Source organism: Pipistrellus kuhlii, unplaced genomic scaffold, assembly GCF_014108245.1.
Source record: "Pipistrellus kuhlii isolate mPipKuh1 unplaced genomic scaffold, mPipKuh1.p scaffold_m20_p_13, whole genome shotgun sequence".
NCBI classification, from domain to species: Eukaryota; Metazoa; Chordata; class Mammalia; order Chiroptera; family Vespertilionidae; genus Pipistrellus; species Pipistrellus kuhlii.
In genome coordinates this window covers 18253327-18267517 of record NW_023425438.1, presented here as the reverse complement: position 1 = coordinate 18267517, position 14191 = coordinate 18253327, and the positions used below count along the sequence as shown (strand labels likewise).

At 37.0% G+C, this 14191-nt stretch overlaps 1 protein-coding gene across 4 annotated transcripts in view; it reads right to left on the bottom strand.

Moving 5' to 3' along the window:
• PLEKHH2 (pleckstrin homology, MyTH4 and FERM domain containing H2) overlaps positions 1–14191 on the bottom strand; it is a 66920-nt gene that overhangs the window by 24297 nt on the left and 28432 nt on the right. For 3 of the 4 annotated variants that reach the window (XR_006741410.1, XM_036435161.2, XM_036435163.2), the window contains exons 12-19: positions 12366–12502; positions 12152–12262; positions 11704–11790; positions 8858–9016; positions 5699–5779; positions 2949–3128; positions 1560–1668; positions 271–383 (exon numbers count right to left, since the gene is read on the bottom strand). Coding sequence is in view for 3 of the 4 variants with exons in the window: in XM_036435161.2 (XP_036291054.1) it covers positions 271–383; positions 1560–1668; positions 2949–3128; positions 5699–5779; positions 8858–9016; positions 11704–11790; positions 12152–12262; positions 12366–12502 (977 nt within the window). In the remaining variant the exon portion in view is untranslated. The remainder of the gene's footprint in view (positions 1–270; positions 384–1559; positions 1669–2948; positions 3129–5698; positions 5780–8857; positions 9017–11703; positions 11791–12151; positions 12263–12365; positions 12503–14191) is intronic. The other variant, XM_036435162.2, reaches the window with a different exon arrangement.

The window sequence follows — 14191 nt, the reverse complement described above, 5'->3', positions numbered from 1 at the left end:
CCTCTGGGGAGGTGAATGGAAGATGATTCTTCTGATATTAAGAGTTTCTCATCGCCCAAACCACACATGGTTTATTTCAATAAATCCCAAAGTCTCACATGGAAAGCACATTAAATTCACCTAATTTTATTTCAGTAGATTTTCTTAATAATAACAACCACCACATTTTGAATTTTCTTGGGAACAGTGAAACTTTATATACCTAAATTGTTTATTTTTATTTTTTCAAATTAAAATGTTAATAACATAGAACACCATATAAAATTTTACCTTAAATAATTTAATAGCCTCTGTCTGTAGAGCTTCAGAAGGTAGTGTTGTCAGAGGGGACACAATTCCTTCCTTGCTGTGACACAAAGTAGGATGTCTCCATATCTGAGAGGCTAAATGCAGGGTAAAATAGGATTAGAAAACAGAAAGAATCACTTATTTTGGCCTCCCATTTATTAGCCCTTTAGAAATTAGTTAACTTAGGCCTGGCTCACAACTTTAAGTCATAAAGGTCATGAAAAAACTTTGGCAGCATGATTTCATTTCATTTTCCTGGCCATGGGGGACTCCCATGTCTCTGTTTTGAAGAAATCAAATCTAGAAGACTGTGGTCTTACTATTCTCGGCTGAAACCAGTCTACCAGGGCACTATGATGTTGCTTAGATGTGCTAAAGATTGGGGACCCAGGTGGGGAGATGAGTATACACGAGAAGGAGCTGCGGAAAGATCTAGAAAGGAAAAATCAAGTAGGAGGAGATAGAATGACAAAGAAGAACATTCTTAAAATCAACATTTATTAAATTCCTATGTTAGGTACTCAAAATAAAATTTGATCTCTGCAATTAAGTAAAGCATAACACAGAATCTAGACTCTCACTGGGGAAACCTTAGCCATAAAAAATAATTTCAATGCAAAGGAATAAATGCTATGAAGTAATTAAAAGGCAAAGCTCAGTAGGACATAATTCTAACATTTATTAAGAACCTTTTATGAGCCAGATGCTGAGCGGGAGTGGGCTGGCTGGGGAGCGTCTGAGGTAGGCAGGCTTTTACCATGTTGGCGAGGAATGTAAGAAGGGGGACATTTCATGCCGAAACCGGTTTGGCTCAGTGGTAGAGCGTCGGTCTGCGGACTGAAAGGTCCCAGGTTCGATTCCGGTCAAGGGCATGTATGTTGGTTGCGGGCACATCCCCGGTAGGGGGTGTGCAAGAGGCAGCTGGTTGATGTTTCTCTCTCATCGACGTTTCTAGCTCTCTATCTCTCTCCCTTCCTCTCTGTAAAAACATCAATAAAATATATTTAAAAAAAAGAAAAAAAGAAGGGGGACATTTCAAGCAGAGGGGTATTGTCAGCCAAGGCAGAGGTGTCACGGGACATGGGATTTGGGGGAACAATGGTGTCCCTGGAGTTTAGGAACCACAGTGAGCATTCTGGCGCATGACAAGCAAAGCCAGTGAAATGGTGGGTAGCTTGCAGGGAAAGGAACTTAGGAAGTAAAGCTCCATTAGGCCAAGGGGGTTTGGATGCATTTCATAAGCCATAAAGCCTTATACATTATGAACTTACAAGGTTCCCCTTCGATATTTAGCAGTTTACAAACGAGCTGTTCAAATTCAGATCCAACGTTTACAGTATTACTTCCAGCTGCAACAGTCAGATGATAAAGCCACGTGTCCTTAAAAACAAAACATATTAACAGAAATGCTAACCAGTGTATAATTTTTGGCGATTTAAGGGAAAACACAACTTGCATAAACTATGGAAAACTTCAACATGGAAAAACAAAACCTCTTTGATTTTAAGTAATAATTAAAAGCAAGCCACGCATTCAAACAGTTCTGAAGTAGGCTCAGTTGAATTGTGCTCATTGTACTTTTCCCACTGTTCTATAGATGTTGCTTAGGAAAACACGATAAAATTAAAGTAATATAATGTTAAGAGACTAGAGTAAATACAACCAGTTAATATTCCTTTAAGAAATACAGTAAATTCTACCACATTTAAAGTCTGACTCCCAGTGCATACATATAACACATACAAAATACGTAGGAATTCCAGAAAATTTAAAAACGAAAATAATACTGAGAACAAACTTACCTCAATACAATCAGGGCCATATAAGAAAAGCCCACAGATAATATCATACTCAATGGTGAAAAAATGGAAAGCTTCTTCTCTAAGATCTGGAACAAGGCAAAGATGTCTATTCTTGCCACTTCTGTTCCAATTTTATGTAGTCACATCTATCACCCATTTCTACTGGGTTTCTTACATTGCTTTTTTTTTTCTTTTTAGAAAGTACTTTCTATTTCAAGATCAGATAAAGGCTCTTTTAAAAAATTATTTCATTTAACTCTTTAAATTCACCTGGAAACTATTTTGCTATATGTGTGAGATGACAAACTAAACTAATGTTTTCCTAGGTAGCCAATTTCCTCAATGTACAATGAACACAAAATATTCTATATTGAACAATCCATTACTTCCCCATTGTGATGCCTCTTTTATTTTTTATTTTATATATAATATATAAGTAACTATAAGTAACTTTTATATTTTTATATATGATTACATATATAATAATAGTTGACTTTCAATTTTTTCTAAACCAAAACTTTGTTGAAAATTAGTCAAAATTATAAAGTTGGAGGCCTTAGATTCATCCCTCCCGAAAAAATCCAATCTGAGACAGTCACAGTTTGAACATAATGTTCCTTTATCTACCTATACCTGCACTAATTTCAGCCTGGAGACCACTTTTATCAATACGACTGAAAAATGACACATTTAAACAAGGCTTGTTTCTAGGGATGTAAAGAATCTCTGAAAACAGAGTTGAAAGTCTCTAGCAATGTTTCCTTCCTTGTTTCCATGAAAATGATTTGAAAATCATTAGCAGTAGTTAATAACGTTAAATCTACATCATTCTAAACCAACCATTAAGTCCTTACGAACCTTTTCATGCTTGGACCCAATCAGGAGGTAGGTGGGACCTTGGTCTTTGGGGTGGATCACGATGGTGTAATGCGTGGATAACAGACTCCGCCCACTGGCTTCATAATCTTCATCTGAATCACAGGATCTGTCAACCTCTTCAACTTTAGCCTCCCAGAGTTTGATCTGACCTAAAGGCAACTAAAGAAAGTATTAGTAATTGTGAGGAAGGCACTTTCTAAATCTTTTCCTAGTAAAAAATTTTTAAAAAAATATATTTTATTGTTTTCGTACAGAGAGGAAGGAAGAGAAATAGAGAGCTAGAAACATCGATGAGAGAGAGTCATTGATCAGCTGCCTCTTGCACACCCCCCACTGGGGATATGCCTGCAACCAAGGTACATGCCCTTGACCGGAATCGAACCCGGGTTCCTTCAGTCCCCAAGCCGACGCTCTATCCATTGAGCCAAACTGGTTTCGGCTTCCTAGTAAAATTTTTCATATTCCTTTTCATTCTTACCTTTATAAAGCGTACCTTTTCTTAAATGAACGCCTACAGGCAACTGGATTATCCGTGGTTATGAAACCAGTAGTTGAAACCAAAATGCCCAATTGCAATATAAAAGAACAATTTGAATACTAAGCATTTACCTTTTGTGGAAAAAGCAATTATATAATTGCTTGACTACTTTACTTAGTCAAGCAATTATATATAATAACTCAGTCAAAACATTCACTTGACTTTTTTTTTTACCCCCAAATTGATTTAAGATACTGGACCAAAAAACCAAGTGTAGACATAGTCTCAATACTATTTATAGAAAAAGTAACACAATTAGGTAGCTGGTACAAAGAAGTGTGACTAGCTATCATCCTAAATCACAGTAGAAGGAGTAGTGTTCTGAGAGGGTATTTATTAACAGACATAATAATACAAAACAATGCTATGATTTCTTCCATCTTAATTTACTAGTAAGGGTAAGAAAAACTTCTTAAAATTGATGCATATTAAATTTTACCTACTCTTGTCGACAAAAACAATTATATCTGTTGTGCTGAATATCTAGCGTATTTGTTCTAAAACGTTTGTTTTAATCAAGTACATTTATTCCAGGAAAATACAGTCTGCTTCTGATTTGCAGCTTCTAAATGCCTGATAAGGTTTGCAACTGCAATCTGAAAATATTCATTCTGACTCCAAGAAGAACATTTACCATCGTACATGTTCATGCTCAGCCCAGAGCTCAATGCTTGGATCCTTTTTCCACCCACATTCACGTGGGTGATCTCATCCGAGCTCCTGGCTTTAGTACCAGCATATATTAGCTACCCCGGCATGTATAACTCCAGACTCGCTAGTTCTACTTGGTCGTGTACGAGTATCTCACACTTAATTTCCTAAGTCCTCTCCCACGACCTGCTCTGGGCAGTCCCCCATCTCAGCTGCTGGTAACTTCATCTTTCCAGCTGTTTACTGACTCTATTATTTCTCTTACATCCCATATCTTTTCCCATACCAGCCAACAAGCTTTTCAGAATATATTCAGAGCCTGGTCACTTTTTACATCTCCACTCCTACCAGTTAACCACAATCATCCTTGACTGGGATTACTGTAATAGCCCCCTAACTAGTCTCCTCATTCCCTCAGACAGCTACCAGAGTGTGCTTTTAGTCATAAGTTAGATCATGCCAATGTTCTGATCAAAAACCTCCAAAGACCCCTCATCTTACTTGGGGTAAAAGCCCAAGTCCTTACTATGATAGGCCCCCTGGAATTTGATCCCTGTCATGCCTCAGATCTCATCTCCTACCATTGATTTCAGAGCGAGGAAGGGAGAGAGATAGAAACATCAATAATGCTGTTATACCTGTAATACACAGAGCGGCTTCTATTTTCCTGACTTAACATTTAGTTGGGATTATACTAAATATATAATTTTATATTGTGCTTATTCATATAGCATATATGTGTGCATTTTCCTATTTTACTTCAGAGGTATCATGTTTAAGGGCTGCACTGTATTAATGCCCATCTCTGAGCAACACTGAAAATAATGGCATGCATTTTCAATGTAGCTACTCTGAACGGAGAGTGCAAGCTGTGAAAATGGGACAGAGAAAAACCAGCGGACCCATGTGGTCACTGGATCAAGGAGTTTAGTCTCATTAACACAGTAACTGGTCACAAGCCGCTGTTCTGTGCCACTGGCATCTTTATTTTATGTGAGCGTCTTGGCCCATGCTGGTTTAGTTTTTATAGTGTCAGTAACCAAAGGTGACATGGAGTAGATATCCTATATTTTTACTCAGAAAGTGAATATAACTCAAGTTCTTTTTGGAAGGAGATTAGTTAAAAATGAATAAACAGGACATCCATAGGTAGATGAATGGGTAGGTAAACGGTATGGAGGGCCTGGCACAGGACTGGATTCTTTTCCCTCCTTGCTCTTCTTCCCTAGTTTGTTGTTCCCTTCCCTCAATCTTATTTAGCCTGCCAGACCTCAAAAGTACAAGAAATTGATGGTTGGGAGTGAGGTAGAGAAAGGCTTTTCTAAGAAAAAAGTGCATTAATTAGAAGTTGCAAAAATGTGTAGTTAAGAATCAAGACCCTTGTAGGTATATAATTGGCTCAGTAATATATTTTATGCAAAATTTCAACCTTATCAAAAAAGTCTAAACTTTTAGCTAGCAACCGAAGACTAACAGAAAAAATGTAAGACACGACAAACAAAATGTTCCTCTCGTTAGCATATTAAAAATACATACATACCTTATCTTCTTGACTGCGAAAATAATACAGTGTTTTTCCTACCAGTGTACACCAGACTCTCTTGGAGTAGCCATGCTTCACCTGAAATCATATTCCAGAGAATTATGAATGTAGCCAACTCAGAACTCTAACACCTTTAGGTAAAGTATGGCATACACACTCTGTTGTATAAGTATCCAGTTTGCTTAAAGTATAAGTGATATTCCAACTAGACTGTCAAATGCGGTTTAAATTTTACCTGTAGCATGACATGTTTTGCTTTGGGGCTTATCATTCAACATTTAACAGATGCTCACTATATCTCAAGTATTGTGCCTGGGATTGAGGATTCAAAGATGGATAAAACAAGATGCTGATTTCAAAAACTATGACATATACTCATATACTATGAGTATATGTCATAGTTTTCATATTTCATAGATGTCCAGTAATCCCAGAACTCCCTAGGATAACACCCTATGTTAGAAATGTGTCTGCAACTGAGCAAGTGAGGACAGAGGGAAGGGTAGGAGGTGATGGGAGAAGGGGGAGAGATATATTTTGTAGGATCTTTGCAATGACTTACATTTAAATGAACTGTTCTGATAGTAACACATTGGGAAGAATATAAATTACTGACACAATAGATTTTGAAAGGCCTCAATGTTGAGTCAAATGGACTAAGGCTTAAAGTCCAGTTCTACCGCACAGCAGATGGTGTCCTCAGGCGACTGACTTCACCTCTGGGCCTCTGTGGGTAACATGGGATTCCTGGACACCTCATTGGGCCGTTGTGATGACCAGAGAAGAAAATGTCAACAAAGCAGAATAGTAGTTACTCAATAAATGCTTCCTTCCTCCCTGTGCATAAGGGGGGAGTAAAACACATGTTTTATTTAAACCCACAAGCAGCCAGCCTCTGTGCTTTCAGAGTTATGGTTTAAGCAAACAACTCCGCCATCTCACAGTTTGAAGGATTTAAAATGCTGCTTGAGGGGGAAAAAAAATAGAAAAATGTTTCATTTGGCAAGACATGTTTCAGTTTAATTAAATTTAGAAACATATATTTGCAGACAAATATCCTGGAAGTTTTGAATGGTTTGTGTTATGCAAGGTTTTTGCTATTTTTTCTTTTCTTCTTCTTCTTTTAAACAAACTTAAAAAAGAGACTCATCAAAACTGGAGTATATTTGTGTCAGTCTCTGTTCTTCCTACCAGTTAAGAACCCTTGTCCACCCCCATGTTTTCACCCTCAGGGGAGCAGGTTTTTCCAAGTTGTCCCATTGCTATGAAGTACATATGTAGTTAGATATTAAGGTAGATATTAAGAACGTGACTAATTTGATTCTGGATATTCACTCTTGCAGCTTTTCTTTTACTACTTAGGATGATTTTTTTTTAACTTAATAACTCATTTATTTAAAAAAAAAAATATCCCAGCCAGCATGGCTCATCCACCTATGAACCAGGAGGTAACAGTTCAATTCCTGTTTAGGGCACATGCCTGGGCTGCAGGCTGGATCCCCCTGTGGAGTATGCAGAGGTAGCCAATCAGTGATTCTCTCTCATTATTGATGTTTCTATCTCTCTCTCTATGAAGTCAATAAAAATATACTTTTTAAAAAGCAAATGAAGGAAAATTTTGATGGGTGGATTTGTCAGAGCCATAGGAATATAATGTAATCACAGGTCTTAGAGCAGGAGCTATTTTATGATCAAACACAGGATCAAAGATTGGTGGAGAAGGAAGCAGGGGCACGGGGGGAGACTGGTAAACTGGACTAAAATGGGAGGATTAGGGGGCTCAGTTTTGAATGAAGTCCAAGAATTGGAGTGGTGTGAGTAAGGAGAGAGGTTGAGATCAGAGGGTAGAATATAAATATCTGTCAAAACCAACTGGAATTTTAAAAACTAAATAATATTTTTCTGCATAAATCAAAACTTATTAAAAAGTTATAAAATGGAACTAAACAAAAATCAAATCACATATTCAATATACATTGGTAAATTTCCCATATAGCATTGGTGGCAAGAATAGCTGCCTTCTTTTCTATGAATATGTTTAACAAAAGTTGTACTTTAAAGCATTATACACTTCTGAGTGAATGTAATACTGCACTCTGCTTGTTTTATCACCCAACACCATATTTCTGTAACATTACTGTTAACAATTAAAATGACTATAGAATAAAGCATTATCTGATTAAACACATATTTATCTAAGCTACCCCCTACTCTGCATCTACGTTGATCCCAAATTTTCTTTATTATAAACTATTCCATGCAAGTAATCTTTCTGGGATAATGGAAATGTTCTATATCTGTCAAAACTCATCAAACTCTACACTTAAGATCTGTGTTGCAATATATGCTAATTATATCTCTTTTTTTTTAAATAGAGAACATCTATCTGTGATGAACATCCTTGTACTTAGATCTTTTAGATTAAGACCATTTCCTGAGCATAGATTACTTAGACTAAGATTACTGAATCAAATGTATTTTTAAAAGACTTATTTTAAAATCTTTTAAAAACATAAATGCATATATGTTTTGAAAACATATGATATTTTTTCATTCATTTGTTCTTTCAAAAATACTTACTGAATAAACAGTTTGGCCAAGACATTGCCAAATTGCCTTCTAGAGTAATTCTCTTACTAGCAGATGTCTCAATTTGTATCAATAACTGCATTTCATAACGTTAAAAATGTTCTCCTTTGACCAGATGGTTAAAAATATCTATTATTTCAAGTTGTGCTTTTTAAAGAACATTATTAGCGAGAGTCAAATGTCTTTCCATGTGCTTATGAAGCATGTGTATTCCATATGACCTCTCCCAGCTCTGCTTTTTTCCCTTGGAGTCCTTTGTCCCTTCCCCTGTTGGTGTCCTTTACCTACCGATTAGAAAAAGCTTGTTCTTCAGCCATTTCATCTACCTTTTGAAATACCTTTCCAAAAATTCTGCCTAGAGAATTTTCGAGAGTAAGAACATTTAGATTTTTATATATAGTCAAGTTTGTCATTTTTCTTCTTTAATGGTCTTGGTCTTTAGCATTCTATTTAAAATACCTGTTTCCACCCCAGAATAACATAAATATTCAATGTATATCCTCTGACACCCACTATTCCCGATTGGGGGGGGGGGGAGACCCTCTCAGGCACACAGAGGCCTCCTACCTTTGTGAGCAGGCCCTTCACAGTTGGTTTGCCCTCAGGCTGCAGGGAAAGCGGGTTGGCAGCTTGTACTCGGAGAACATTCTGTAACACCTTAATCCATTCCTCCAATATATTGGGAGAATCTGCAGTCAGATAGTATGTGTGCTTTTCAGTGGTCAACTGGAATGGGATGAGAAAGAGTCAGGAAAGAGAATTCTGGAGATGTAGGCTTATTGGCATTTCCTTGTCCATTCTTTAAACATTGCTACTTAACATGGGAACTCACATACTAAACCTTGAATCCTCGGTGGGAAATAAATGATTCCGTAAGTAATTTATTAGGTCTAGTAATAATTAATGTCGTTTTCTAATACTTTTTAAAATCGAATTTATTTAAACAATACAACAAAATTTAATCAACAATATAGTTGCCGTTGTTTTCTACTACTTGTGCCCAACGCTCAGGAAGCATTTTAATCCCTCTGTTGTAAAATTCTTGTAATTTTGATGCAAAAAATTCGGTCAATGCATTTTTGAGGCATTCTTCATTATTAAATTTTTTTCCAAGAAGAAAGTTTTGCAAAGAATGAAACAAATGGTAATCGGAAGGGGCAATATCAGGAGAATATGCAGGTTGAGGGAGAACTTCCCATTCCAACTGGCGCAGTTTTTCAGCAGTGATTCTTGCAGTATGCAGTCGTGCGTTATCGTGGTGAAGAATTACGCCCTTCCGATTAATCAGCGCGGGTTCTTTTTCTCTTAAAGCTTGGGCTAACCTTTCCAATTGGGCACTATACACTGCACTTGTAATGGTTTGGGTAGATGGTAAAAGTTCATAATGAAGAATTCCTTTAAAATTCCACCAAACACACAACATCACTTTTTTCGCATGCAAGTCAGGTTTTGGCGTGGGCTGCGGAGCCTCATTTTTGTCCAACCATTGAGGCCGCCTTTTCAAATTAACATACAGCACACATTCTTCATCTCCGGTAACAATTTGCTCTAAAAACGGCAAACGGTTTTGACGAGAGAGGAGCGAACTGCAAATTGTGACTCTTTGATTACGGTTGTTGTCGGTCAACTCATGAGGAACCCATTTTCCAAACTTTTGGACTTTGCCAAGTGCACGCAATTGATTGGAAATTGTTTTTTGTGAACAATTTAAAGTTGTCGCAAGCTCTTGTTGGGTAATTTGAGGATTTTGCACCAAAAGAGCTTGAAGAGCTTCTTGATCAAAATTGGACACACGGCCTCGACCACTCTTGTCATCTAACGAAAAATTTCCCTCGCGAAATTTCTCAAACCGACGCTGGCATTTTCTGGCGCTAACTGCATCTTGACCAAGAGCACTACAGATGTTTTTTGCAGCCTCACTTGCTTTTCTTCCTAATTGGAACTCGTAAAGCATGCAGTGCCGAATATGCTCTTCATCCGCCATCTTCTTAGCCCTAGTTTTGCAACAAAAACCAAACCAAACACGAACTTTTTCAAGCAAAACTTGTTAATTGCACTTCACACGTTCTGTAGATACCACGTGTTTGAAGGTTATGTCAATACAAGTCAACGCCAAGCAAGATTTTAAACGAATGTTAAAAAACGACATTAATTATAGCATTTTTTAACCACTTTGTCAGAAATACAGTGATTAACCTTCTGTTGAAAATTTTTTTCAACTTAAGTTTACTTTAAACTTTTCATAGTATTGATATTTTAGGTGATGATTTATCTTGTTTACTCAAAACATTTTCCTTTAAGTGTGCTATAGGCTCCTGGTTGTTGAAGTGAGGAGCAGAATGACTGGAGACTGTACTGAAATGACACATTTTTAATCAAGCCAGGAGCTGTTATAGAAATGAAAAGAAAAAAAAATCGCCCTAGCTGATTTGGCTCAGTGGACAGAGCTTTGGCATGTGGACTGAAGGGTCCTGGATTCAATTCTGAACCCTTCCTCTCTGAAATCTATCTATCTGAAAACAATAAATTATAAATAAAATAAGAGTTCTTAGAACCAACATGTGATCAGACATTATGAACTTGCAATTTTTCAGACTCAAATTAACCATATGTCAAATTTTACAGATATTTAAGAAGCTTACAAATGGCCCTTATCTGCCATGCTCTCAGACAAAGCTTCCATGATTTTTCCTTTCTACATTTTGGGACAATTCTCAGGTATTATCCACTGAAAACATTGATAATGTAACTTTCTAATAAATGTCAAAGTCTACCATTGCAAGGAGCAAGATAATAATGATTATTAAAGGCATTTCAAAGTGTCTGAATTTAAATCACATATACCAAACTATCTCAACAGCCTACGTCTTAAATGGGACAGGTTTCTGTCGAGACTGGCCTATTGGTGAGTGAAAGGGTCAGTGGTTCTTCTATGGTGTAATGTAGTGGGAACTAATACGGCCCCACCGCTCACCAATATCCTTCCTATTTAGGTGTCAACAGTATCTGAAGTTCATAGAACTGTCACTTTCTGGTTCTGTATTTAAATACAAACACCCCTGAATTTAATATACATTAAACTACTAACGTCTTCATTTATCCGATAACCTTCCCCTAAAATAGCTAGACAGTTTGAGAGCTGAGAATAGCTGGGAGATTAAGTATAGAGAAAGAACAGTATAAGTGATAAAGGGCAAATGAAGTAGTGGAGAGTTACTCAACAGAAACTTAGCTCATATTATGGTTTTAACCAAGAACTCCTGGAGTTTCATAAATTTTGAGTCATCAAACCCACAGTAAACTTTTACAAAATAGTGAATATCCAATCTCCTCTTCATTCGTTGGAATAATTGAGAATCGAGTTTTGCATGATACAAAAATAAAAAATTAAAAAATAGCTTTTAAAAAAGTACCTGGACCGTTTGTTTGTTATCTCCTCTTAAAATACTGCAGGATGCACTAAGTTCAATATGGCCGTGGGGTTTTCTAATTACATCACTCTGCAGGAAAGGAAGAAAACCAAAAACAAAGTAATTATTACCTGTAGTGACAATAATAAGAAATGCTTAATGTTATTAATAATTAATAACATCACAGGGAAGAAAATCAATCAGAAATCTGAATTCTAGTTGGAGGAATTCAGTTCCAAATAGCAAGCACTGCTCAGCTGGTTGAGCATTGACTATGAACCGGGATGTTGAGGTTTGATTCCTGGTCAGGGAACATGCCCGGGTTGAGGGCTCCATCCCTAGGAGGGAGTGTATAGGTGGCAGCCAATCAGTGATTCTCTCTCATCATTGATCTTCCTGTCTCTGCCTCTCCCTTTCTCTCTGAAACCAATAGCGAGTGCTTTCCACTCACCGGAGATTTGTAGTAGAGTAATTCACCACCTTTCAGGACAAACCATCTCCGCTTCCAAGTCTTGACTTTACCGCTCATTTTTAATAAATAGCCAGATTTTTCCAGTGGTTCCTAATTACAAAGAGATTTTAAAAAGCATTTCAGTTTCCTTTGGAAGATCCAACTAACGGATTTATTAATGTAAAAAACGAACAAAACCTGATGCAGTGTTTACATTTTTCCCATTATCACTGGAAGATGAGCATGTTTTCGGGAGCTTCTGCTCCGGCTGTGAGCACTCGGTGTCTGTGGAGTAAGCATCCGGGGGGATAGCATAATCACTTTCAGAAGCCACGGAAGACAGAGACACACCTAGATGAATAGAGAAATAAATCAAAGTCAATATTTAATAATTGGGTGGTCCAAAGGCTGGCTGGGAGTTCTCTTAAGGATACAGCTATTCCTAAATCGTAAGCCTTCCTCTGCTAGATTTAGTCTCATTCCTTTGGCCATGAAGAACTTTTAAAGCAGAAAATGAAACTAAAGGGTAAGGACTAACCTGCAAGTCTTTAAGGAAGTCAAAAGAACATTAACATTTAAAGTGATTAAAAGCAAAGTTATTTTTGCATATATAAAACATATACATTAGTCTACAAATGTATATTTTATTAAGGATTAAAATTTGTGCTTTTACGTTTTTATATATAGGCAAACAAATATTAAATCTTTTTTTTTCAAATATTTAATCTTAAGATTTTCACAATCACATTCACTTTTTGTAATCACCTTTAAAGTAATTCACATTTACAAACACTCCACAATTTCAGAATTTTTTTGTATAAGCCCAATAATACTAGTTTATAGATTTTAAAAATATTTTTAAAAGAGAAGCAATATGATTTAAAGACATAAACAGACTATTTCATTTGCCAGGGGCTATAAAAGAAAATTCAGGGAACATTTTCACAAGAACTCACTTGGCTTTTTAGAAAAAGACTTGAAAATTGCAAGTTATATTTGGAGGGTCACTACAATGGAGATTTTGAATATATTAAATAAAATCAAGGACTTAGATCATTATTCATTAGAATATATAGCCAATTAAAAATATTTATTAACATTTAAGGGACATTAGAAGAATGTCACTGTATCATTATTATTTATGTGAATAAGACAAATAACAGTTGTGATTACTGTAATGTCTTTTTTCTTTTAATGGAAGAACAGAAATTTAGATCTATAAAGGACCTAAAAGATCATCTTAGCGAATCCCCTCATTCTCTAAGGAGACTAAAGGATTTGCCCACAGTCAAATAACTAAGCGTGGGCACTGGTGGAGAACAAAGCTCAGGCCCCTGGATCCAGGGCCAGTAAATCAGGCGCCATCCTAGGTGCTAGCAATAGAACAGACAACAGAACAGAACCTTTTCTGCCCTCGTGGAACGCGGATTCTCGTTGGAGGGAGACAGATAAAAAATGGGCACTGAGTCCTGTGGAAAAATAATATAGAGGGCAGACTAAAGGAATTTTCAAGAGCCCAGCAGTTGGAGAAGGTGAAGGAGTACATCTGAATGGTGTGGTCAGCGCAGATCTCACTGAGAGGACAGTGTCTGCACAGGCACTGAAGGAGGCGGGGGAGTCGGCCATATAGACAGCTGGGTGAAGAGGACCAAGCAGAGGAAGCAACCAGTGCAAAGGTCCTGACATAAAAGCGTGTCTGGGATGTTCCAGGAACAGCAGTGTGGCCAGAGTTGAATGAAGGAGGAGAAAAAAAGGAGAGGAGGAAGGATATAAAAGACACCTTATAGCCATTTTGAGTTCCTGCATAATGGTGTCACCAGTTTTGAGTAAAAGAGTGATACCATGTTTCCCTGAAAATAAGACATCCTCCGAAAATAAGACCTAGCGCATAGAAAGGTAAGACATCCCCTGAAAATAAGACCTAGCACAACTTTGGGAGAAAAAATTAATATAAATCTAGTTGGGGGGTTGGAGGGTAAGTTGAGGAGTCAAGGTATAAACAAAAAGACCATTGGAAGCCCCAAAATACTAAACCTATGA